At 44.0% G+C, this 22,141-nt stretch overlaps 1 protein-coding gene across 5 annotated transcripts in view; it reads left to right on the forward strand.

Annotated features, from left to right (window-relative positions):
- The window catches only part of LOC147056168 (cytosolic carboxypeptidase 4-like), a 113,911-nt gene that overhangs the window by 88,642 nt on the left and 3,128 nt on the right, over positions 1–22,141 (forward strand). For 2 of the 5 annotated variants that reach the window (XM_085913936.1, XM_085913932.1), the window contains 7 exons: positions 2,734–2,914; positions 3,619–3,748; positions 5,669–5,800; positions 5,948–6,010; positions 6,449–6,562; positions 9,372–9,526; positions 10,452–10,689. In XM_085913936.1, the coding sequence (XP_085770062.1) occupies positions 2,734–2,914; positions 3,619–3,748; positions 5,669–5,800; positions 5,948–6,010; positions 6,449–6,562; positions 9,372–9,526; positions 10,452–10,542 (866 nt within the window). In that variant the 3' untranslated portion in view covers positions 10,543–10,689. The other 3 variants (XM_085913935.1, XM_085913934.1, XM_085913937.1) reach the window with 3 other exon arrangements.

Genomic DNA, 22,141 nt, shown 5'->3' on the forward strand with positions numbered 1-22,141 from the left:
CTTGAGCTGCGGCTTGAGCTGCGGCTGAGACAGCGCGCCTGCGCACTGTAGCCTCATTGTCTTCCGGCCTGACAAACATACTTGCGGCCTCATCACTTTTCACCTTTGTATTTTTTGTCTTTTGAATTTGTTCTCTTCTCTCTTGTGAAGCTTTCAACCACACTTTAGCACAATTCAATTCTCTCTCTTTTCTTCCCTTTCTCAGTCCTTTTGTCTTCCTAGCCACACTCTCCTCCAAAATATCAACCATTATTTTCCACATTTCAACTTTCAACTTCCCTTCTACTCCATACTTTTTCTTCCTTTTTGGCATGTATCGCACACAATTAAGAAATCTACTCGCCATGTACTTAGGGTATAAAAACCCTTCCAAACAGCTGGGAAAAAACGGATAAAAAAGAATTTACGCCCTTCTCCAATCAAGAAAAAGAAGCTCTGTTTTTTCTTAGCCTGTTCCTTCCACTGGGACTAGAACCCCAGCTGTTTCTTAGCCTGGACAAACCAAACCGTAAACCTCATAGCTCGGACAAACCAAAGCCGTATATCTCATAGCCAGGACAAACCAAAGCCGTATATCTTGTGCACCTTTAACTTTTTACGCGTTTCACAACAGCACAGTCACACAATTTTAGGGCTTTAACTTACTTGTCCCCTGGTTCGTTGCAATGCCGGATCCCGTCAATCCGCCGCTGTCAGACGAAGGCAGACCTAAGATGCTGGCCCAGCGAAGAATTCACTCCCCAGGACTTTCTTAACCAGGTCCGCCTAATAGACGCTAGCCCGTCGACGGGAAGCAGCACGTCGTCCTCAGTCGGTCAGCAACGGGTATGTTTGGGATCCGGGTCATGGCACCAAAATGTTAGAGATGTTCTGACTCTAACTTATTTTGCAAGAACCACACGGGAGACAGTATGCCCTTTAAGCACTTGCAAGTGGAGAGCTTGTCCGTTACTGTAGGTACAGTAATGTTCGAACAGACTCTGCCGTTAGTCTCTTACAAGAGCATATTTATTGAGAACAAGTAGGGTGGGGGTGACATTTGACATGTTTGGTGGTCACCACATCAAATGGTAAATCAGTGCAGAGGGTCCCAGTTTGTTGTTTTACGAGGTCGTGGAAATAAAACCTAGTGGAGCATTTTAAATGACTAACTAAACAAGGATGTTTCCACACCATTTGGAAAGTTTCAACAACTGAATGGTTAAACTTTTCAGAGTCAAGGAAAGGTAAAAGGTTCAAACAAAGTTCATCATTCCAACATAATCATACGATCAAGATAGTTTATAAACCCTAACAGGTCTTAAATGATGTATAAATCTTATATTTCTGTCCTTCCCAGTCTTTGTATGATCACAACCACTCAGCCATATAGCTCTGAGTTCTGCTGAGCCGTCAGGGTCCTTCGCCTATCTACTGTCATGATAGCACTCCTGGCACTTGATAGAGCAATAATAGCTTGCGCATGTATCTCATTATGTTGTTTTCTCATCAAAGTGTTCTCTGAAAGTGTTCTTCTGTGTTGACCCTTGGCGTGCTGGCACTTTTATACTGCTATAAGCAAATGCACGAGGGAATATTCTGGAGCTCTATATGGGACATTTGTGAATAAACAGAGATGAGATAATTTTTTCTGTATTTTTATGTTCTTGTCTGGTAGATTTTTCTTGTGTAAAATGGAACGCCCAGCCTCACTAAAGGTTGAGAAGCACTCATCTAGGCCGACACCTATTGCGTACCAGGGATCCATGATCAGTTTGTACCTCAGAATAACAAGAGCTATTTTTTCCTTATGCTGAAGGAAATTGATGTTTTAGTAGAACAACATCCCAAAACAAAACTGTTAATGGATAAGCAGCTTGTAACGAACAGACAGTACAGCCAAGTGCGGTGACGACACAGAGTCTATTATCAAGGGGAAGGGGAGCGGTGGAGGGCTGGAGTGGTGTACGGTCGTAGCAGGGTTCGTTGGGTGGGGATGGCTGCATGGCGGACCAGGAGCCGGAGTGATCGGCGGGACCTCTCACTGGCGACAGCAGATCGCAGTCAGGAGTGATCTGAAGAGGATAACGGCTGACTGGGGAGCAGGACGGACAAGACAAACAGGACAAGAATTGAGTCGGAACAATTCGGGGAGTCAAGCCCACTTGGACCAGTGCACACACGGGCATCATGGGGACAAGCTGACAGAGAGTGTTGCGCTGGCTGCGCTGATATAGCGCTCTGAATGAGGCCGTGCCAGGTGGCGGTGATTCCAGTGACAAGGGGGCGTGGTCGAGTGGTCAGCGACGCCTGCGTGTGACACAGCTATTTTCCGAATAATATGACAAATGATGTGGGGAGGGAAACCAAATTGCCTGACCCAAATCGTGTTTTGGTTGGGTGAGTATAAAAATGTGTTTTTGAGGCAAAACAAAGGAATGACGTTTATACTTAATTGTCCTGGGCTGGAATGATGGATATGGTTGGGTGATTATAAAAATGTGTTTTTGAGGCAAAACAAAGGAATGAAGTTTATATCTAATTGTCCTGGGCTGGAATGACAGTTTACAGGTGCTAGAAGTTGGTTGACCCCATGCAACATGTGATGTGAAGCAGTTCTCAGAATCAGTGGTTATAATTATTACTATAATACTTAATGGGATAAACAAGTATTATTTTCAAAACAATGTACTGTAAAATATTTTGCACAGTAAATGAAAAAAAAATCCACACACTGGCAATGTCTCTCTTTAGGTAACCGTCCCTGCATTGTGCTGTCAAGTCGTGTCCATCCCGGTGAATCCAATGCCAGCTGGGTAATGAAAGGCACCCTAGAGTTTCTATGCAGTCATGATCCAATAGCCCAGGCACTGAGAGAGACATTTGTCTTCAAGATCATCCCCATGCTAAACCCAGATGGAGTGATTAATGGAATGTGAGTATAGAGAAATCTCATGACTTGTCTGCTCATTGTTTTACAACCCCCCCCCCCCCCCCACAGACACACACACACAAAGCTCTCACATTCACTCATGATGACGTAGCGAGGGATCACTGTAAATAGTAATCTATTGTATGATGACATACCATCCATCCATCCATCCATCTTCTGAACCGCTTAGTGCCCACGAAGGTCGCGGGCGTGCTGGAGCCTATCCCAGCTGTCATCGGGCAGCAGGCGGGGGACATTCTGAACCGGTTGCCAGCCAATCGCAGGGCACACAGAGACGAACAACCATCCGCACTCGCACTCACACCTAAGGGCAATTTAGAGTGCTCAATTGGCCTACCAAGGATGTTTTTGGGATGTGGGAGGAAACCGGAGTGCCCGGAGAAAACCCACGCGGGCTCGGGGAGAACATGCAAACTCCACACGGGGAGGGTCGGAGGTGGAATCGAACCCGCACCCTCCTAACTGTGAGGCGGACGTGCTACCCAGTGCGCCACCGAGTTTTTGATGACATACCATCAAAGAATATTCTGTTGTTGGAGATCAATTTTCTTGTACAAGGATATAAACTCACCTTGGATTCAAATGGCCTTTTCGAAAAAATCCTCAACATAGCAGACACCAGCATCAATCAGTCAGAGGACCAAAAATTCTATTAACCTTCATTCATAAATTTTGTTACGCCACAGGAATCGCTGTGACCTGAACAGAGATGACTTGAATCGTCAGTGGTGTAAACCAGATCCTGTTCTCTGTCCAACCATCTACCATACCAAAGGCTTCCTCTCCTACCTCAATAGTATTAGACGGACTCCCTTGGTAAGATGGTTTTCTTGCTCGTGTGACACCTTATGCCAAGTTCAGTACTGATTGTAATGGTAATCACTGATCTTACTAATAAACATTCATTATACATAGAACATTGGGGCGGGTGAAAAAAAAGAAAGTGATTTTTTATAACTAAAAAAAATATAAAAATACGTGCTAACCAGTGCGCCAGCAAATCGCTCATATAAAATCTATTTTTTTTAATTCTTGAAGAAATACAGAGACAAGACTTGCCATTGTTTGACATCTTTGTACATGAAGACACCAGTTTTGATAAATGAACATGTTTGTGCAAACAAATTTTTTTCGGAATAAAAATGCTTCATGCACACACCCCATTCGGAATATTCTGATTGGATCAAGCCCATTCGAAACAATATTTTATTCCAAAGGAGAGGCCTGGTTTATGTCAATTTACAATCCAATGGGCACATGAAAGCACTTATTCCGACATTACGGAAAAAATTGCCTTTACCGAGCATGTCTGTGACGTCAGTATACTCGTTTCTGTTATTCCCGGAAGCTGCCATCTCCCACGATTCATCGTCACATGCAGAAGAACATTCAGCTGGCCCCGTGTCCTCAATCAACAGTACCGTCTGGTTGATACATTGCAGCTCCATCAGGAAGTGTTAACTTGACGTAAAAAATACCCAAATAGAAACAAATGCTTGAAGTGTTGAACAATGGTGTCTCATTCCCCTGCTGTGTGTGTGTCAAAAACACAATCATATTTTGACCTCAGATGTTGACATAAGAACAAATATGGCACGACAATATATTTAGCACATTGTGTGCTTATTTGGAGCTTGCATAGTTAAACAATTGTGTCACATTCTAGTTGTGTGTGTGTGCGTTTGTGGTTTAGCGTGTGTGAATGTGTGCGTGCGAATGCGTGTTGTGTGTGTGTTTGTAACTTTTGAAATATGCCTGTGATGTTATTTGTCCCGCAACACTTGTTTGAAGATGGTGTAACAGAACTTGTAGTTCATAAGTATGTGGCTAGGTTCATATCGCAAACAAATACAACCCAGATTGGCCTTTTTTGTCTGTATATCTACCTGTGTTTTTTTCTTTTTTATGTGCGCGCACGTGTGCGTGCGAATGCGTGTTGTGTGTGTGTTTGGAACTTTTGAGATATGCCTGTGATGTTATTTGTCCCGCAACACTTGTTTGAAGAGGATGTAACAGAACTTGTAGTTCATAAGTATTTGGCTAGGTTCATTTCGCAAACAAATACAACCCAGATTGGCCTTTTTTGTCTGTATCTACCTGTGTTTTTTTTTTGTTTTTTTTATGGAGGTCGCAATAGCTCGCGATTTTTTTCAAATCCGACCTGGGTTGCTTTCACTGTGGTCCTAGATCTTCTGGCAGAGCTCGAGTGCCACAGGGGCACTGGACCCGACTGAAATATTCTTGGACCCGGTGCCAGGCCAGATAATTGACTTTAGTTTTGGGTAACTTATTCCAGGAATTCCTTTCAACATTTCCACCCATCCCCAGCAGGGAACATATATCCATCCATCTTCTATACCGCTTGTCCCCACGGGGGTCACGGGCGTGCTGGAGCCTAGCCCAGCAGTCATCGGGCAGTAGGCGGGGGACACCCTGAAGTGGTTGCCAGCCAATCGCAAGGCACACAGAGACGAACAACCGTTCGCACTCACAGTCACACCTAGGGACGATTTGGAGTGCTCAATCAGCCTATCAAACATGTTTTGGGGATGTGGGAGGAAAGGGAACATATAATGAATGAGCAGTTTTTAAGAATTGTTTAGATATGCAAAAACATTGCTTTGTTTTGGACCCCCTGAGATAGATAGCCCCAACTGCCCCCCAAGGAATAGCTCTTAATGTCATTTATCATTGTTGTGATACAAGATTTCAAGATGTCTATTTTACTTGTTTCAGGTCTTTTGTGACTATCATGGCCACTCTCGAAAAAAGAACGTTTTTTTGTATGGCTGCAGTATAAAGGAAACTTTATGGCAATCAGGCTCTACATTTGACACAGCAGCACTGAAAGAAGACCCTGGATATAGAGTAAGACAAGTTGTGCATGTGTTGCAAAGCCCATTACAGTGATGTAATTTTTACATAAACCTTATCTTTTTTTCTTGGCACACATTGCTTAAAACGCCACTGTTGCATTGAGAGTTCAAACTATTTTGTTCTTTTCACTTTTTCTAGACTATTGCAAAGGCCTTGGATCGTATTGCACCAGCCTTTTCTTTTAACAGCTGCAACTATTTGGTAATAATCATAACTTTATTTGATAAGTCCATGTTGCATCATTTGTCAGTCTGATCAATTAATAGCAAACAAAAAACCTCCTCTACCTTGTCCAACACCATCAATCAGAATTTACAGCTACAGATAATACATTTCTTAAGTCTTTTAGGTTTCCCATGACAACCACAAATGCATAGTGCCACCACATATAAAGTGGAGACAGTTTTTAAATAATTCATCTTATTTTTCTTTTAAATCACAAAAAATGGCGCTTTTGCATCCAGTGTACCTAGGTAGGTAGGTAGATTTGTGTCAACATTTTCATGTATAAGTGCATACAGTATAAGATCATGGGCCGATTTCTTTAAAGTAACAAAATCAGCAACTTGATAGAATTATCTGTCCTAATATTTCCCCTTTCTCTCCACTTTCTGTACATTACTAATCTGATATTCTCAGGTGGAAAAATCTCGTTCTGCCACTGCCCGAATCGTTGTCTGGAAAGAATTGGGCGTGCTGAGAAGTTATACCATGGAAAGCACTTACAATGGTTTTGACCAGGGAATATACAAGGTTGGCAAAACACTTTTCGTACAACATTAGTAATTGTGAATTTATGTATAGTGTACCTCCCTCTGAACTGAACCCTTGACTGGAGTGAAGTGTACTTATCGATTTCGCATGACCATAAATATTATTTTTTGTCTATTTGTTGGAAAAATGTTATTCAAGGAAGACATCTCAGAACGTGGACTGAAAAGACATAGGACAGAGAGAAAAGGCAGAATGATTTGAGAGGGACAAGAAACCAATGAACAATCTGAATTAGAGGATGATTTGAAGTAATAATATAATATGTACATACATTTCTACAGTGCATCCAGAATGCTCTTTCCACACTTAGTTACACATGTTACAGACATATTTTAAAATGGAATACATTCAGTTGTGTCACTAAAAGTTCTACACACACTACTGCATAGCAAATACACATTTTTTTTTTATATCAATGCAAAATCTTTGTGCATACTCATGTGGACATACTTCAATACTACTTCTAATTATACTACTAATACACCTAAATCTCAATTTTATTCGCTTCAATCCTATGCGACTTTCTGTCAAACGCGGTGCGGTCATGGACCCCAATTTTCATCCATCCATCCATTTTCTGTACCGCTTTGTCCCCACGGGGGTCGCGGGCGTGCTAGAACCTATCCCAGCGGTCATTCGGCAGTAGGCGGCGGACACCCTGAACTCGTTGCCAGCCAATCGCAGGGCACACAGAGAAGAACAACCATCTGCACTCGCACTCACACCTAGGGGCAATCTGGAATGCTCAATTGGCCTACCAAGCATGTTTTTGGGTTGTGGGAGGAAACCGGAGTGCCCGGAGAAAACCCACGCGGGCTCGGGGAGAACATGCAAACTCCACACAGGGAGGGTCTGAGGTGGAATCGAACCGGCACCCTCCTAACTGTGAGGCGGACGTGCTAACCAGTGCGCCACCGAGCCGCCGACCCCAATTTTCTTTTGTCGTAAATACATTTTCAAGTCGTATTTTAAATGGACAATATGAGGACCATACGTAGCTAAATGACTGGCGTGTAAACCTTAGTCCTAATGATTTGATGAATTTCTGTGACCAGTTAAAGGGTTTGATAAGAAGTAGTCTGGCTTTTTATGACTTATTTATTACAGTGCTACGGATAGCTAGGATTGTTTTTGATTCAGAAAGAAGGAGGTTTGCAGAAACGCCTCATCCACACAATCATTCACAAGTCAAAGAGCGTGGCTGGACACAGTAGTTGAATAAGTGGCTGCTTTTTTCTCTCTTCCATCCAATTCACATAGCATCAAAACGACTTACTCAATCCGCCTGATATTGTCATCTGCGTATTGTTTCTCCTTTAATACAATGTCAACAGACTTCGATGTGTGTGGACCAAACGGACCCCTTCGGCTGCCCAACAACAGGCCTGACCTAAATAAACGTAACAAAGGACCCATTCGGCTGCCTATAAAACTTTCTAAAAAAAAAAGAAGACTTTCTATACAATGCCCTTTCGGGGTCAACGCAATTCCCAAATTCTGCACCCCAAAGTCAGCGTAAAATCAAGATTTAGCTGTACTAAGAATTCATATGATAATCAGACATTGCTTTTGAATTGTTCAACAAAATTATTGTAAAAAAACAAGCTCTTGAAACAGGCCTAGACAAAAACGATATTAATTAATAATATTTTGTTGCACAATCTTTTGAAGCAATGATTGCAGTCAAAGCATTTTGTACCGTAATTTTCGGACTATAAGTCGCGTTTTTTGTCATAGTTTGGGTGGGGGGGCGACTTATACTCAGGAGCGACTTATATGTGATTTTTTTCACAAATTTTCCAAATTCAAAAATCCGCGATGTAGTGAAACCGCGATAAACGAACCGCGATGTAGCAAGGGATTACTGTCATTTGAACTGCAAGTGACGTCACCCGTGCCGCGCGGCGGTTGTTTACATAAAAGGCAAAGGATTCGATCACGGGATGACGAAGATGACGAAGGGCCCCACGTACTACCGGCATCATTAGCGGCTTTGTTTGTAAGTGACACGGAGGACGAAGAGTTTGAACGATTTAATGATTTGGAGTGACACAGAAGGTTTGATAAATGTGTTATTTATGTAATACTTATTTGAATAACTCTGAATGTTACGTCAGGCCCGTTCTCAGCGCCTCGTTTGTGTATATGTCAAAAGTATATGCATACCGTATCGTTTAGCCTGTTGTTGCTGGTTCATGTGTGTTTTTGGTGTTGGATTTTGACAAATCAATTTGCCCCAAAAGTGCGACTTATACTCCGGTGCGACTTTTATATGTTTTTTTTTCACTTTATTGTGCATTTTATGGCTGTGCAACTTATACTCCGGAGCAACTTATAGTCCAAAAATTACGGTAATTAGCAGAGAGACTTTTGCATCTCACTGCAAGCGTTACGGCCCATTTTTCATGAGAGAACTGCTCGAGTTGTCTATGGTTTTAAGGCCACTTTCTCCACACAGCAGTTCCTTCCTTAGAGTTATCTCATTGCAAGACCCACGACCTGTTACTGACATTGAGCCCCACATTTCTCTAGAATTCCTTGATAGTCACACATATTCAAGGCAACCAGTCTCAGGCAGAGATGGGAAATCCAGGTGCAGAAAGTAAAAACCCTGCACTGTGTGGCTTTAGCCACAGGTGTTTCCACGAAAGAGAAAACAACTACTACTACTGATATAATGTTAATAATAGTAAAATGTTTTCACCCTGGTTTGTGCAGTACATTCTCTTGTGTGCATTAGCAACCAAATACATTTTTTATCACTGCCTTTGTGTTTGTTTGTGTATAGGGTCTTCAGACAAGAACCAGGGAGCTCGAAGAAATGGGAATGAAATTTTGCCACAGTCTGCTCTCCCTGACTGTAGATACAAGGGGCCTATACGACAGAAGTCTTATCAATCACATGAATCCGGGACAAAACGTCCTTGATCATCAGTCACACAAGTGAGATATGCCCTTAATTTAAAATATGATGTGTTCTGAGGTTAATATCTTGATTTAGTAAACACAATTTAATACACTTTGTGCTGGTGGGCTAGGCTTGAGGGTCACAGTTATCCAACCATCCATTTTCCACGGGGGTCGCGGGCTTGCAGGAGCCAATCCCAACAGTCATTGGGCAGTAGGCGGGGGGACCCCCTGAACGGGTTGTCAACCAATCGCAGGGCACACAAAGACGTACAACTATCTGCTCTCGCACTCACACCTAGGGGCAATTTGGGGTGCTGAATCGGCCTACCAAGCATGTTTTCGGGATGTGGGAGGAAACCGAAGAAAACCCACACGGCCTCCGAGAGAATATCCAAACGTGGAATCGAACCCGCACCGTCCTAATTGAGAGGCGGTAACCAGTGCCCCACATATGCAAATGTTTGAGCAGATTTTCCTTTATATATCATTGGTTGTTCGGATCTGCAATTTCAGTTAAATATATCATATAGCAGACAAAAACAGTAATATTTCAGAAATGAAATGAAGTTGATAGGATTTACAGAAAGTTTGCAATCATTACTTGAACAAAAGTGTGTGTGTGTGTGTGTGTGTGTGTGTGTGTGTGTGTGTGTGTGTGTGTGTGTGTGTGTGTGTGTGTGTGTGTGTGTGTGTGTGTGTGTGTGTGTGTGTGTGTGTGTGTGTGTGTGTGTGTGCGTGCGTGCGTGCGTGCGTGCGTGCGTGCGTGCGTGCGTGCGTGTGTGTGTTTGCATTTGTGTGTGTGCACATTTACATACAGAGCCAATTAATTGTTTCAACAAGATAAATTGTGTTTTTTTTTTTATCATATCACTCCCTTTAAAAATTGGCTTATGAATCAGTAAGAACACATCTTTAGCATGCCAGACAATGTAATACATCTCTTTTGTCTCTCATACAGCTGTTTTGAAGATGATGAGCCCCCATGTGTTGAAGAAATTGAATATTCTATGTTTCCTGGTCTTAAAGGCAAGGATTTGAATTGGACCTAAAAGGATGCATGGCCAACACTTGTGCAGAGGGTGGTGCTGAAGAAAATAAAACAGCAAAATTGTGTCATTCATTCACAACAGTCAAGTCACCTGCTCCCTCATCTGATAACACAGATGTTTACTGAAACTCAAGATGGAAAAAATGTGCTCATGTGACCCTTGCCAATGGGACCCCGGTCTGATCTGAGCTACAATACTAGCACGCTATCAACTGTATCTTAGCTTTCATTACTCAACTGAGTTTGCTCACTTATTAAAGTTCATATGATACTATGATATGACCCTTGAGTAACACTAGCCAGATACTGTAATTGTGCCTCCACTATTCCACTCACTTATGGTGCATGATCTTCGCCTCACTAAATAGTTAAATAATTTGGGTCTGCTATATTGTCATGGTCACTTTCATATTTATTAATCTGCGATGGATATTTTAAGGTAATTTCTGTTGTAGTAACAAGACATTTGAATTTGTGGAAGAATATGTTTGAAGCCATTTTATGTTTGAATTGGTCAACATATATTACTGACAAAAAAATTAAATGCCTTGACTGAATTCATGTTGTGATAAAGCATAAATACTATTTGTCAATATTAAGTGATATATTGCAAGGTTACCATTAATATTTCCAACTCGACTTTTGGCATCATTGGAATTCTCCAACGCCAACTCGTTGATTGTGGAGCATGCCTCACTACAAGGTGTTTTGATCTCAAAAACTGTCCCATAACCGGCTAATATCTTGTAGTCTAATCCAGGGGTGGACAAACTTTTTGATTTGCGGGCCAAATTGGGTTCTAAATTTTGACCGGGGGGCGAACCAAGAGCAGTGTAGTGTTTGTGTGACGTATAGCTCATTGCATGAAAGTTTTTGGCCTTTAGTAGCATGGATATTTAAAAAAAGCTTTTTGAAACTGTTAGGATACGGATTTTAGCTATTGATCTGACTCCAAATTACGATCAACTTTAACACAAGTTTCTATGTCCTAATCCACACACTGGCGCACCTAACAATTTTGCGAGTTCGTTCTGTCAAAGAGAAGACCAGTAGATCAATCAGACCAAATTTACCAAATGTTTATTCCTAACAAAGTGCTCTAATACAGGCCTGGGTCCCGGGTCCCTCACACTAAAACTCGTGCGTTTCTGTGACCACCAAAAGACGACACATTCTTCCGGGTTGCCCAGTTTTAAAGAAACACAATATGAATATTTAAAGCATGCAAAATATTGGGTGATGATTGGTCGATGGTCATCTCCTCCCCGTCGAGGTGTCATCACTGCGGTCAGGAGTTTGGGGATTTTCCTCTCGAAGCCCAACCACCTGGACGTGGTATTGTTCTTTGATCACCGACCTCGAGGTGTTATCGTCTGGTACTCTGTTGGAATAATCTCGGGGGAAGCCTTGGCCTGCCAGACCAGGAGGCCTTATCTTTATGAGTTTACGACTCTCCTTTAAACTAAATGCTTTCTATTTGGTTCAAGGAATGTCTTTTGATCCCCGTCAGCCTTATGTTTCCTTCCTGTCCTTATGTTACTTTTGTGTTTGTTTTGTAAGGAGTCTTCAATGACAATGAGCAGAGCTTCTTTGCATAGGCGAAATGTCCTTTGTCAGTTTAAAGGGACTTCATTCCTTTTAGTTAACTGTAGCTTTGATTCATAGATTGTAGATGATCAAAATTGGTTATATACAGTTTGAAGAAGTCACATTAAAGTTATCCCATATTTACTCAATGTTCGTTTAAGGAACTGTATATCAGTTACCTTACATTTACTTAATATGTGCTGAAAGGTTTAAGTAAGGTTAGATATTATTATTATTATGTGTTGTGTTAGTTTACTAAGAAGTTAAACTTAGCAGGAGTCGGCCACCTGTGGAGAGGACAACTGGTTGGGGGAAGAAAGCAGACTCTCCACTCCCAATGTGGGGGTCGAGAAGATCAATTCACACTACACTACATTCCTTTTCTAATCAGCGTTACTACAGCCACTATCTCCCTTCCTTTAGTGTAGCAACGCCTCTGTAGCCAGGGCATCCAAGACATCAAAAGGAGGAGCACGTGGGGGAGGAACTCAGAACTGGCGGAAACTGCAACCGAGCCTCCCCCCAATACTAGATATTATATTGATATGATTATATGTTTAACACAACCTTGAAAAATATGTTTGCTAACTGCTGAAAGCACATTTCCCTTTAAAACCAAATGCGTTTATTAACAGTATCAAAAAAATCACCAAAAACTACTATCAGTGATTCTCATTAAATATGACACTGTTATTATGAATACCAGTTTTCATCACTTCAGCACCTGGAAGTTAGATTTATGAAAGATGTTTATCTTATGAGACAAAATCACATCAAAAGGCAAACATTCTTACCAAATGCATCATCTTGAAGAATTTGTGAAAGAATACATCTAAATAAAGTAATAAAGAATCCAAAACAGCAACACGGTGGCGGATATCTGAAAATCAGAGCAGAGCTTTAACTCACAAACACCTGGTGACAGAGGTGAGGAAACGGGAAACACTTCTTTCAAGTCGGCCTTAAAACCTTTAAAAGTTAAGATTAGTCGCAAACAGATGGTGCTACAAGTGTTTGAAAATGAGATTGGTCGCTAGTTTCAATTCCTGCTATTTGTACAAATTATTTTCAAAATGCTGTTTTTTTTTTTTTACAACAAACTAGAGAAACTCCCCTTCATTTTCTGTGGGAACAGTCTTGTTGGTCTCCCTTTTTTGCTAGCGCATCATAGTCTGGATTAAAATTTGTCGTTGCAATTCTTATGATTGAGCCAATGTGTTGGTCCGTTAACCTAGATTTGTGACGGGCTTTGTTGATGATCACGTGGCTGAACGTCTGCTCACACACGTAGGTCGAGCCAAATTGTCCACTCTTTTTTTAAACACGGCTTTCAGTGTCCACCTTTCTTTTCCTTGGGCCACTCATTTTAATGGAAGGATTCCAGGGGAAGGTTTGTAAGTGGCTTCAGCGTAAAACTATCTGAAAACTCAGCACAGGAATGCTCACAGTTCACACTCAAAATTCGGCACTGATAGAAATAGAGCGCGGAGTACGCTGGGTCTGTACTACTTAATGAGTACGTACACGCACTTGTGAGTGTGCACCGAGCTTTCTGACACGACTTCCGGGAGTAAATGAACGGGCGGGCGTTTCCCCATCCACTGGCGAAACACAGTCATTGCAGGGAAAATAACCCCAAAAAATGTTTAATACAATTTATTCAGGTTTGCCGGACCGGATCAAACGGCCCCGTGTGTTTGCCCATGTCCAAGCATCCATCCATTTTCTGAACCGCCTTTCCTCAGGAGGGTCGCGGGGTGCTAGAGCCAACCCCAGTTGACTTCTGGCAGAAGGCAAGGGACACCCTGAACTGGTTGCCAGCCGATCACAGGGCATACATATACAAACTACCATTCAAACTCGCCTTCACTCCTACGGGCAATTTGAAGTGGGCTATCGGCCTACCATGCATGTTTTTTGGGATGTGGGAAGAAATCGTAGTACCGAGATGAAACCCATGCAGACACAATGAGAACATGCAAGCTCCACACAGGAAGGCTGGAGCCACCGTGACGCGCCTGATCCAAGCATTACACATTAAATTGCAAGTCGTCAAAAATTAACAGTAAGATTTTAAGGTAAAGCAGGAAAAATGTCACCCATTTTTATCCATCTTCAGGGACTCCCAATTTGCCTTGTACTGCTAATTGCTTTTCAATAAAAACATCATCACAGTGCTCAAAGGCTCAGGCTCAAACGTTTTCTAGCTTTGGTCACGTGACGTTCACAATCCACCCCAGACGTGGATAAAAAGGGGGCGTTTTCTGCTGGTCATATTTCACAAATGTAATATTAATAAGAATATTGATTAGTGGAAGTGTCATGATGGAGCATTGGTAGCATGTCCGCCTCACAGTTCAGAGGTGCAGGCTTCGTTACCCGCCCTGGCTTTCCTGTGTGGAGTTTGCATGTTCTCCCCACCTTGCATGATAAGCTGATTGACCACTATAAATTCTCCGTAGCTGTGATTATGAGGTGCAATAGGATCCAGCACACTATGTCCCTAGGATAAGCAGTTTGGATGAATAAACAAACGAATAAGTGAAACAATTCTCTGAACATTTCTCGCACTTGTTCGTACACCAAAACCCAGGCATGTCAGCAACATGCAAACACGTGCTCATACAAAGGTGGGGCAGCTCGAGTGTGTGTTTGTGTGTTGGGGCGGGGTTAAGATGGACAGATACACGTCATATTCTTGCAACTAGAGAGCAAAAATGGCTCCTCTCAGGCAAGTAGATGCCATGTTTTTAACATATTTTTAAAAATACTTTAGAGACTACAAAATAAATATATAAATATGCCAATTTTAGATTAATCTGGAAGTTTTGCCATCTTGGGTTGATTTCTGCTGTAACACAAATGAGCAAATGTTATTTGAGATAACAGGGTAAATAACAAACAAGGCCAAAACACAATGCACAGTAAAATCAGAGAAATACAGGAAAAAACCCAACAAAGTCAATCTTCGAATACCATGCATCCAATGCTTTCCAACTGGTGCAGATGAACATTGCAGTGGATTGCTGCCTTTCACACAGATAACCAATGTTCAAATTGCAGTCACAACTCTAGCATCCTAAAGGGTATGACAGACCTTAATTCCAAGCCAATGCCTGTGTTAAAATGAGCGGGATGCAGCAGGACAGGCATCCAATGTCAAAACTATGCCAAATACGTAATTACTGTGGTGGGCGAAAATAAGGTGCTTACTGTGAAAAATTATTTGATTGGTTTAGGTAGAAAATAATAGGCCCGTAAATGTCTGTGTGAATGATGCCCTCAAATGGCGTGGAGCAAATCAAAAAACTTGAAAAATATTTACTTGACTTCTTCTTTCAGCAGAAATGAAATCAATGAACACTGATATGCGCAAAACCAAACAGAACGTCAGAGAAACTTGAGAGAAGAATTAAAATAAACTCAGTCAAAACAAATTACACAATGAAATCTGAGATATATAGAAAACAAGGAAACAGAAACCAACGTAGTCCAACAACAAAAATCTTAACAAAAAGCTGTAAATAAAAACTACAATGTTTTACCCACCCATATTCATATTTTGATTTTAAATTGAAATACATTTACACGACAGGGATACTAATACAACTGGATTAGCTGTTTCAGTATGTTTCGAGTGGAGTGTATTTCCATGAAAATGTAATCTCATGTCCTTCAATTCTGTAGCAACTGGAGACTGGTAAATCAATATCCCTCTACCCTCTGATCCGTTACTAAATTTAAAATACCCCCACCTCCTCATATTAATGCTCATTAATTTACTACATGACCATCTGGACCAGGGATAAAAACTCATTTACTCTGAAACTCTATACTATGGGTCACAGAGAGCATTTTAGTGTCTGGCTTTGTGAGTATCAAGGGAATGCGAGTAAAAAAGTGTGAAGGCTCCTTTGTAAATGTCCACTGTTGATGGAAATTCCAATCTGGCACACTGATTAGCACGTCCGCCTCACAGTTCAGAGATTGCGAGTTCGATTCCACCTTCAGCCCTCCCTGTGTCGAGTTCTCCTGTACCTGGGTGGCTTTTCCCCAGGAATTCCGGTTTTCATCCTGCATTCCAAAAACATGCTTGGTAGGCCGATTGAGCTCTCCAAATTGCCCACAGGTGTGAGTGCGAATGGTTGTTCGTCTCTGTGTGTCCTGCGATTGGCTGGCAACCCCCCCACCTACTGCCCGATGACGCCCGTGGGGACAAGCGGGATGGATGGGTAGATGGATGGATGGATGGATGGATGGACGGACAGACGGGTGGACGGTTGGATGGCTCTCAGAATCAAAGTCCCCAAAACCTGCAAAGGACTGGCAACTAGTTCAGGGTGTAGTCTGATGTGAGATGGGATCAACTCCAGCATCCTCGGCGACCCTGAACAGGATAAACAATGTTGAGAATGGATGAAACTCCCAAAAATAATAGAAAGGGAATTTTCTGACACCTAATCACCAAAACCTAGTGGATATTAAAACAGTGGATTTTTATACATCCGAAAAGACTTGAAATGGTTACCGTTTATCGGCATAAAACAACAGTGAGAATTACAGAAGCACGACATCTTGATGCACATCGCAGCTCCTTACAAAGTTTGGTTAACTGTTCCACTTTCAGGGGCCCAATTCACAACCTCTGCCAAATCTCTTTGGTTTTCAGGATGAGCTGACATTATGTCCTTTTGTTAGCCAAGTGCACAGTGTCATTCCACATGGCACACATAGAATCCTCTAATAATCCCTTGAAGTTTTTCTAGTTTCCTGTTAGTCATGTGTTACTAAAATTACATATTAAACTATGGAAGACAATGTTTTGCAGAGGTCATTTTGGAATCTCCAGGCACCCAAAATGGGTCCATCACGGTCAACTGTTCCGGCCTAAAAGACTGTCACTTGCTTGTTGATGTTACAGCTTTGTTGGGACATCATTCTGTAGATTTACACATTTTAGGCAAAACTTTGTGAACTGTGCCTTTTGAATATTTACCCCAGTTACCCCTGTTATATCAAAACATCGCAGATGTAAGATGGGCCACATGGAGTATCTGTCGGTGACCCTTTATCAGTCTCCCTGTCACCGACAGTATTACATATGCATGACTCACAATGCCCCTTGGTAATAGTTCTTAACGAAGATAGAGGGCTTTCAGACTACTGAATAATTCACCATTACAAATCATATCAAATTTAATTCCATGGGATCCTGTTTCAGGTATTGTTTTTGAGGACCTTTCCCCAGTCTCTTGATATCTCTTAGTCCTTTTCCAGCCTTCAATATTTGGCAAAGGTTTTGTGATCCTATGATGAGGAGAACATTTTGTTCTGTTTCTTTGTGTATGAGTTCTTAGTAGATGTTTGGTAGGCGATATGCTATAATCTTTGTCCATTTAGTAAACACATCTCTTGTGTTAGTCAGAATCCCCTAAATCACAAGTGTCAATCTCTGTGTTTTATGTTTCCCTCCTCCAATCCACCTGATTTAAATGATCATGATTTTTATCAACAAGTTCTGCAGTAGTCTTGAGTGATAACTTAAATTACTGAATTAGGTGTGTTGAAGCCATTTTAGAGACTCCTAATACTATTTGCTTTGCCCAAACCGATATTTATTTATCAATCGCAGCAAAGGTATGTACTCGAAGTATTACATACAGTTCTCTGATTGGTTTACCGCCCCGATCTATGTATTTTTCGTACAACGTAATGTCCTCCGATTGGTTCTTCAAGTCTACATATTAGGTTGTTGGATTTAGTTGGATTTGGTCTACAATTTGGGAAGTGCGCTATCCGCGCCTCATGGCAAAACCCAGAGCCCATCATCTGTTATCCAATTTTCTCACTGCGTGGTCATTTTCTTTTTCAGATTTAGGAAAAGACTAAGACACGGAAACAAAATTAGACTTACACAGGTTGGTTGAGTTCAATCACAATTCTTGTGAAGAAAGCTCTGTTTTCAGGAATGTACAATACAGCGCTGGGCCTTTCGTGCAACCATGCTCAAGAGCAGAGAGTCTCCATTCAGTAAAGGCAACGTTCAAGGTTCTTTGGTCAGCTTATATTCAGTTGTGCATGCCGGTGTGGGCCGAGTTTGATGGGTGATGAGTCTTTGGGTGGGGCAAGTTCGCAGGAGAGTTTGATTCCATGGGAGTTGGTGCTGATTATGGGCGATTCGATGTGTGTGGGGGCTGTTGTTTTCCTTTTCGTCTTTCGGCCTTGGCGATCATCTTTGGCCCGGTTCTTGGCTGTCTCCCTCTGGCTCCTGCTCGTTCCAAGTGACTTTCCTGTAAAGATTCTCCTCCATTCTTGCACATGCACCCACTTCACCCACTGTTGCCCCTTGTCCCTTCATCATCCTTACAATATTGTCATTTTGTGCTGAAGAGGGACCAACAGCAATGTGAACATGTTCTATTAGGGTGGACAATCTCTGTACAATATGATGCTCAAGTGTACAATTCTTTTATTATTTTATTATTTTATGCAGACATAACTGCTCAATCAGAAAACGAATACAACACACATAGGCAAACACACACGCACACACTGGGGGTGCTGCCCCCCACACTCAGGTACGAAATGGTCATGTGACAAGTTCCCGCCTCAGGGACGAAATGGTCATGTGACAAGTTCCCGCCTTTCCGGACAGTATAAAACAAGCTGACCTGGAGACAGAAGTTGTTGTTTCATCTGCTGCCGGGCCTTGTGTATTGACCGCCATTAAACAACCCAAGATCTTGCCAATAAGGAACCAACTCCAAACTCTCCCTCTCCTCGGCTGGCTCCCCATGGTGGCTGCTCACTTCCTCCTGGGATTACTCCCTCTGGTGGCTGCTCACTCCCTCCTCCACTACCCCCGGCGAGTGGCTGCTACCTGCAGCTGCCCGAAACTAATAATAAGTATGATGACTTGTTTGTGCCAAGACCGCCACCCTACCCTACATTGTTCAACCCTTTCTCCCAGGCAGCATCCCAGTCTACCGGTGTAGCCCCAGCATTGCAAGCACCTATTGTGCAAATTACGGGTGGCCAAGTAGATTGTTCCGTGCTTGGTGGAGACATGTCCGGGACCCTTCCCATCGATATCAGGGGCCCCGCGCTTGCGTCTGCTCCAGTGCCTTCACAAAGGGGTGATGACCCTATGCTAGGCAATCATTTTAACCAACTTTTGTCCACCATTACAGAAACGGTTGTAGACATAAAGAATTCCTGTTTGCGGGGTGGGGAGTCCCCTGCGAAGGCGCTTTTGGCGCTTGATCGAATTAGTGGCTGCACATACAACTTTCCTCTGCATGGTGACTGGTGGGCACAACTTAACTCCCTTCTGGCTCATACCCGCTCGGTTATCGATAACCACCGTTTAGGGGTCACACAGGTCCGGCCCTCGATGCAGGACAACTACGCAAGCACCCCCAGGTGGCCTAGCCACGTGGCGACATCTGGGGGGGCCACCTCTCTTGGGCAATTGATTACGCTTGACCTTTTCTCGCAGCCCGGCGGGAACACGCCCCGGTTCTCTCCGGTGACCCCCCGGTCTCCCTCCGCAGATCCGGTTGGGGACTGTGTCAAAACAATTGAGGCTATTCGACTGAATTTGTTGGACAGAAGGTCGTTTGACAATAGCGAGGGCCCTCCCTCTGTTGGTCATCTTCAGGTTGTATTTTGGGAAGAGGTACCGGGGGGGGGGGGGGGGGGGTGGATGCTTGGGAGGAGCCCGGTCCTCTTACCTCATTGGCTATGCCTATGGTGTCCATGGCCCCCGCTGGAGGGATTCCACAGTTTAAATATACTCCCTGGTCACTTGTAGATTTGGATTTGATTGTAGCCAGATTACCGCCATTGTCCAATGGTGGTGCGCCATGGGTGGCAAGACCTTCGGGCGCCACCGCGGGTCAGATGTTGACCACGGGAGATGTTCTGTCCTTGCTCACGACTTGCTGCTCTGCTGAGAAGCTGCTGGTTCTTCGCCAGAAGTTGGCCTGGCTTAGTTGTCCCGCGGATACTGCACTCAATGGGAACATGACACGTGCTCTGTCCGCCGTTATGCGTGTACTTTTTCCTACTCCCCAAGTTGTCTTTGATGAAATGATCTTATCACCACTTCCTGGGGAGTCTCCCACTAAATTCTTGGACAGGGCAGTGGAGGAATTTAGCATGAAGACCTCGTCCAGCCCCGCATTGAGCGAAATGTCCGCCTCTGTGTTTCGTTCCGCCGTAAGTCGTGGTTTGCCGGCTAGGGTGCAGGAACAGCTACGTGAAAATCCGACGGCGTTGTCCGCCGATCATCGTGCGTGGGTTTCATTGGTGACGTTCTATCTGATGCGACACAATGAGAGATCCGCCCAACAGGAGTCCAAGCTGCAGAAACTTGAACAGGAACTGACCATCCTGAGGGTCCAGGAAGCTAAAGCTGCCGCGTGCCAGCTCAGAACTCAACAGGTGGAGTTGCAGGCCCCGGTAGCGGCATCGCAGACCCCGTCTAATCTTGAACCACCGGAGTGGGCTCCCCAGGCGCTCATGGCGCCGCAGATGAATGTCCCATCGAGGGGTCCGAGTTAGAATCAGCCAGGTGGTAGGTGGGCTGCGAATCAAAGTCGTGGGTCAATGGGTGAACCCTGCGGCACATCATCATCTATGGCCATGATCTGTTGGAACTGTGGCAAAACTGGACATTCGTACCGAGGGTGCAGGTACCAAATCAGCTACCCATTGGCACATGCCCAGGCACAATCTGGTCTGCGCTATCAAGCTCAGCCGCATGTGCGGCCGCCCGCTGGTCCGGGACAGAGGGCGGGACAGTATCCCCTATGTCGGTGCCCAGTAATCGGAGGGACGGGTCTGCAGGAGCCCATCCTCAGAGTGATGTGGCGAGACCACCGACTTTATGGTGGATACCGGTGCCAGGTATTGCACCGTTACGAAGCTTCCTTCTCAGGTGGGCCTTTCTAGCCAAACGGTATCCCTTCCTGGTTTTTTGGGTAGGGCACATTCCCTGCCTCTGACACATGATGTGAAGGTGGCTGTGGCCCACCAACATCTGTACCATTCCTTCATCTTGGCGCCCAAGTGTCCCATCAATCTGATGGGAAGGGACCTGCTGATGAAGCTAGCCGCATCACTGTATTGCACTCCGGACGGTATCTGGATTGTATTCCCGAATGGGGAACGATTTATCTGTAGTGCGCAACAGACCTATGATTCGCGCGTTCTTCCCCTATTCTTGGACACTGACCTGCCCGACGCGGCTGTGGCAGACATCTATTGGGCGGCGGTGGAAACATCATCGGAATCATGGCATCGGGTCATGCGCCAAGTCGACAGTTAGCGGCCTTGGTTCCGCCCACTTCGCCCTTACCTGCCCCTGTCAGATCCCGTTCATTGCACTTGGTACTATGACATGTTGGGTGATTTGGTATATGCGGAGGAATTCCAACAGGTGGAGGGCAGGGATCAACAGGTGCACAACACATATCTACTGGCAGGGCCTGCTGGGGTGGCTCTGCTGACTGATCTGACTGACGATCAACGTGCGTGGTACAGGATGGGTGAACCCCCAGATGAGTCACTTCTTGCATGCAGCCCCCATATTACGGTGATGGTGGCAGCAGACCACACTGCTAAGTATTTAGGCCCCATGACATATGCGGCCTCGCAGGCTTCCGATTGGGTTAATGTGTCTCCTGACCTGTCCTATTCATCATCCTGCGATTCCTACCGAATAAAGTTGCCGGCGATTCCAGTCCCCTCCATATTGCAACATGTTCTCCTGCTTCGCAACCATGGCCGGGAGACTACAGAATCGGAGGGTGCCGGTGAGATGTTGGATGCGCTCCCTGCCGATCTTTGGTCACAGGGCTCCAATGACGTGGGCCTGTGTCGCAATGTCTCCCCAATTACATTTGAGATCACGCCGGAACCGGTCTGTTTGCGACAGTACCATATTTCCCCAGAGGCGGCCAGTCTGGTGTTCTTCAGGTGGAGCCACACCGCGCCTGGAACACCCCGAT

The sequence above is a fragment of the Syngnathus leptorhynchus genome, chromosome 6 (genome assembly GCF_054491065.1).
Source record: "Syngnathus leptorhynchus isolate UIUO chromosome 6, UIUO_Slep, whole genome shotgun sequence".
NCBI lineage: Eukaryota > Metazoa > Chordata > Actinopteri > Syngnathiformes > Syngnathidae > Syngnathus > Syngnathus leptorhynchus.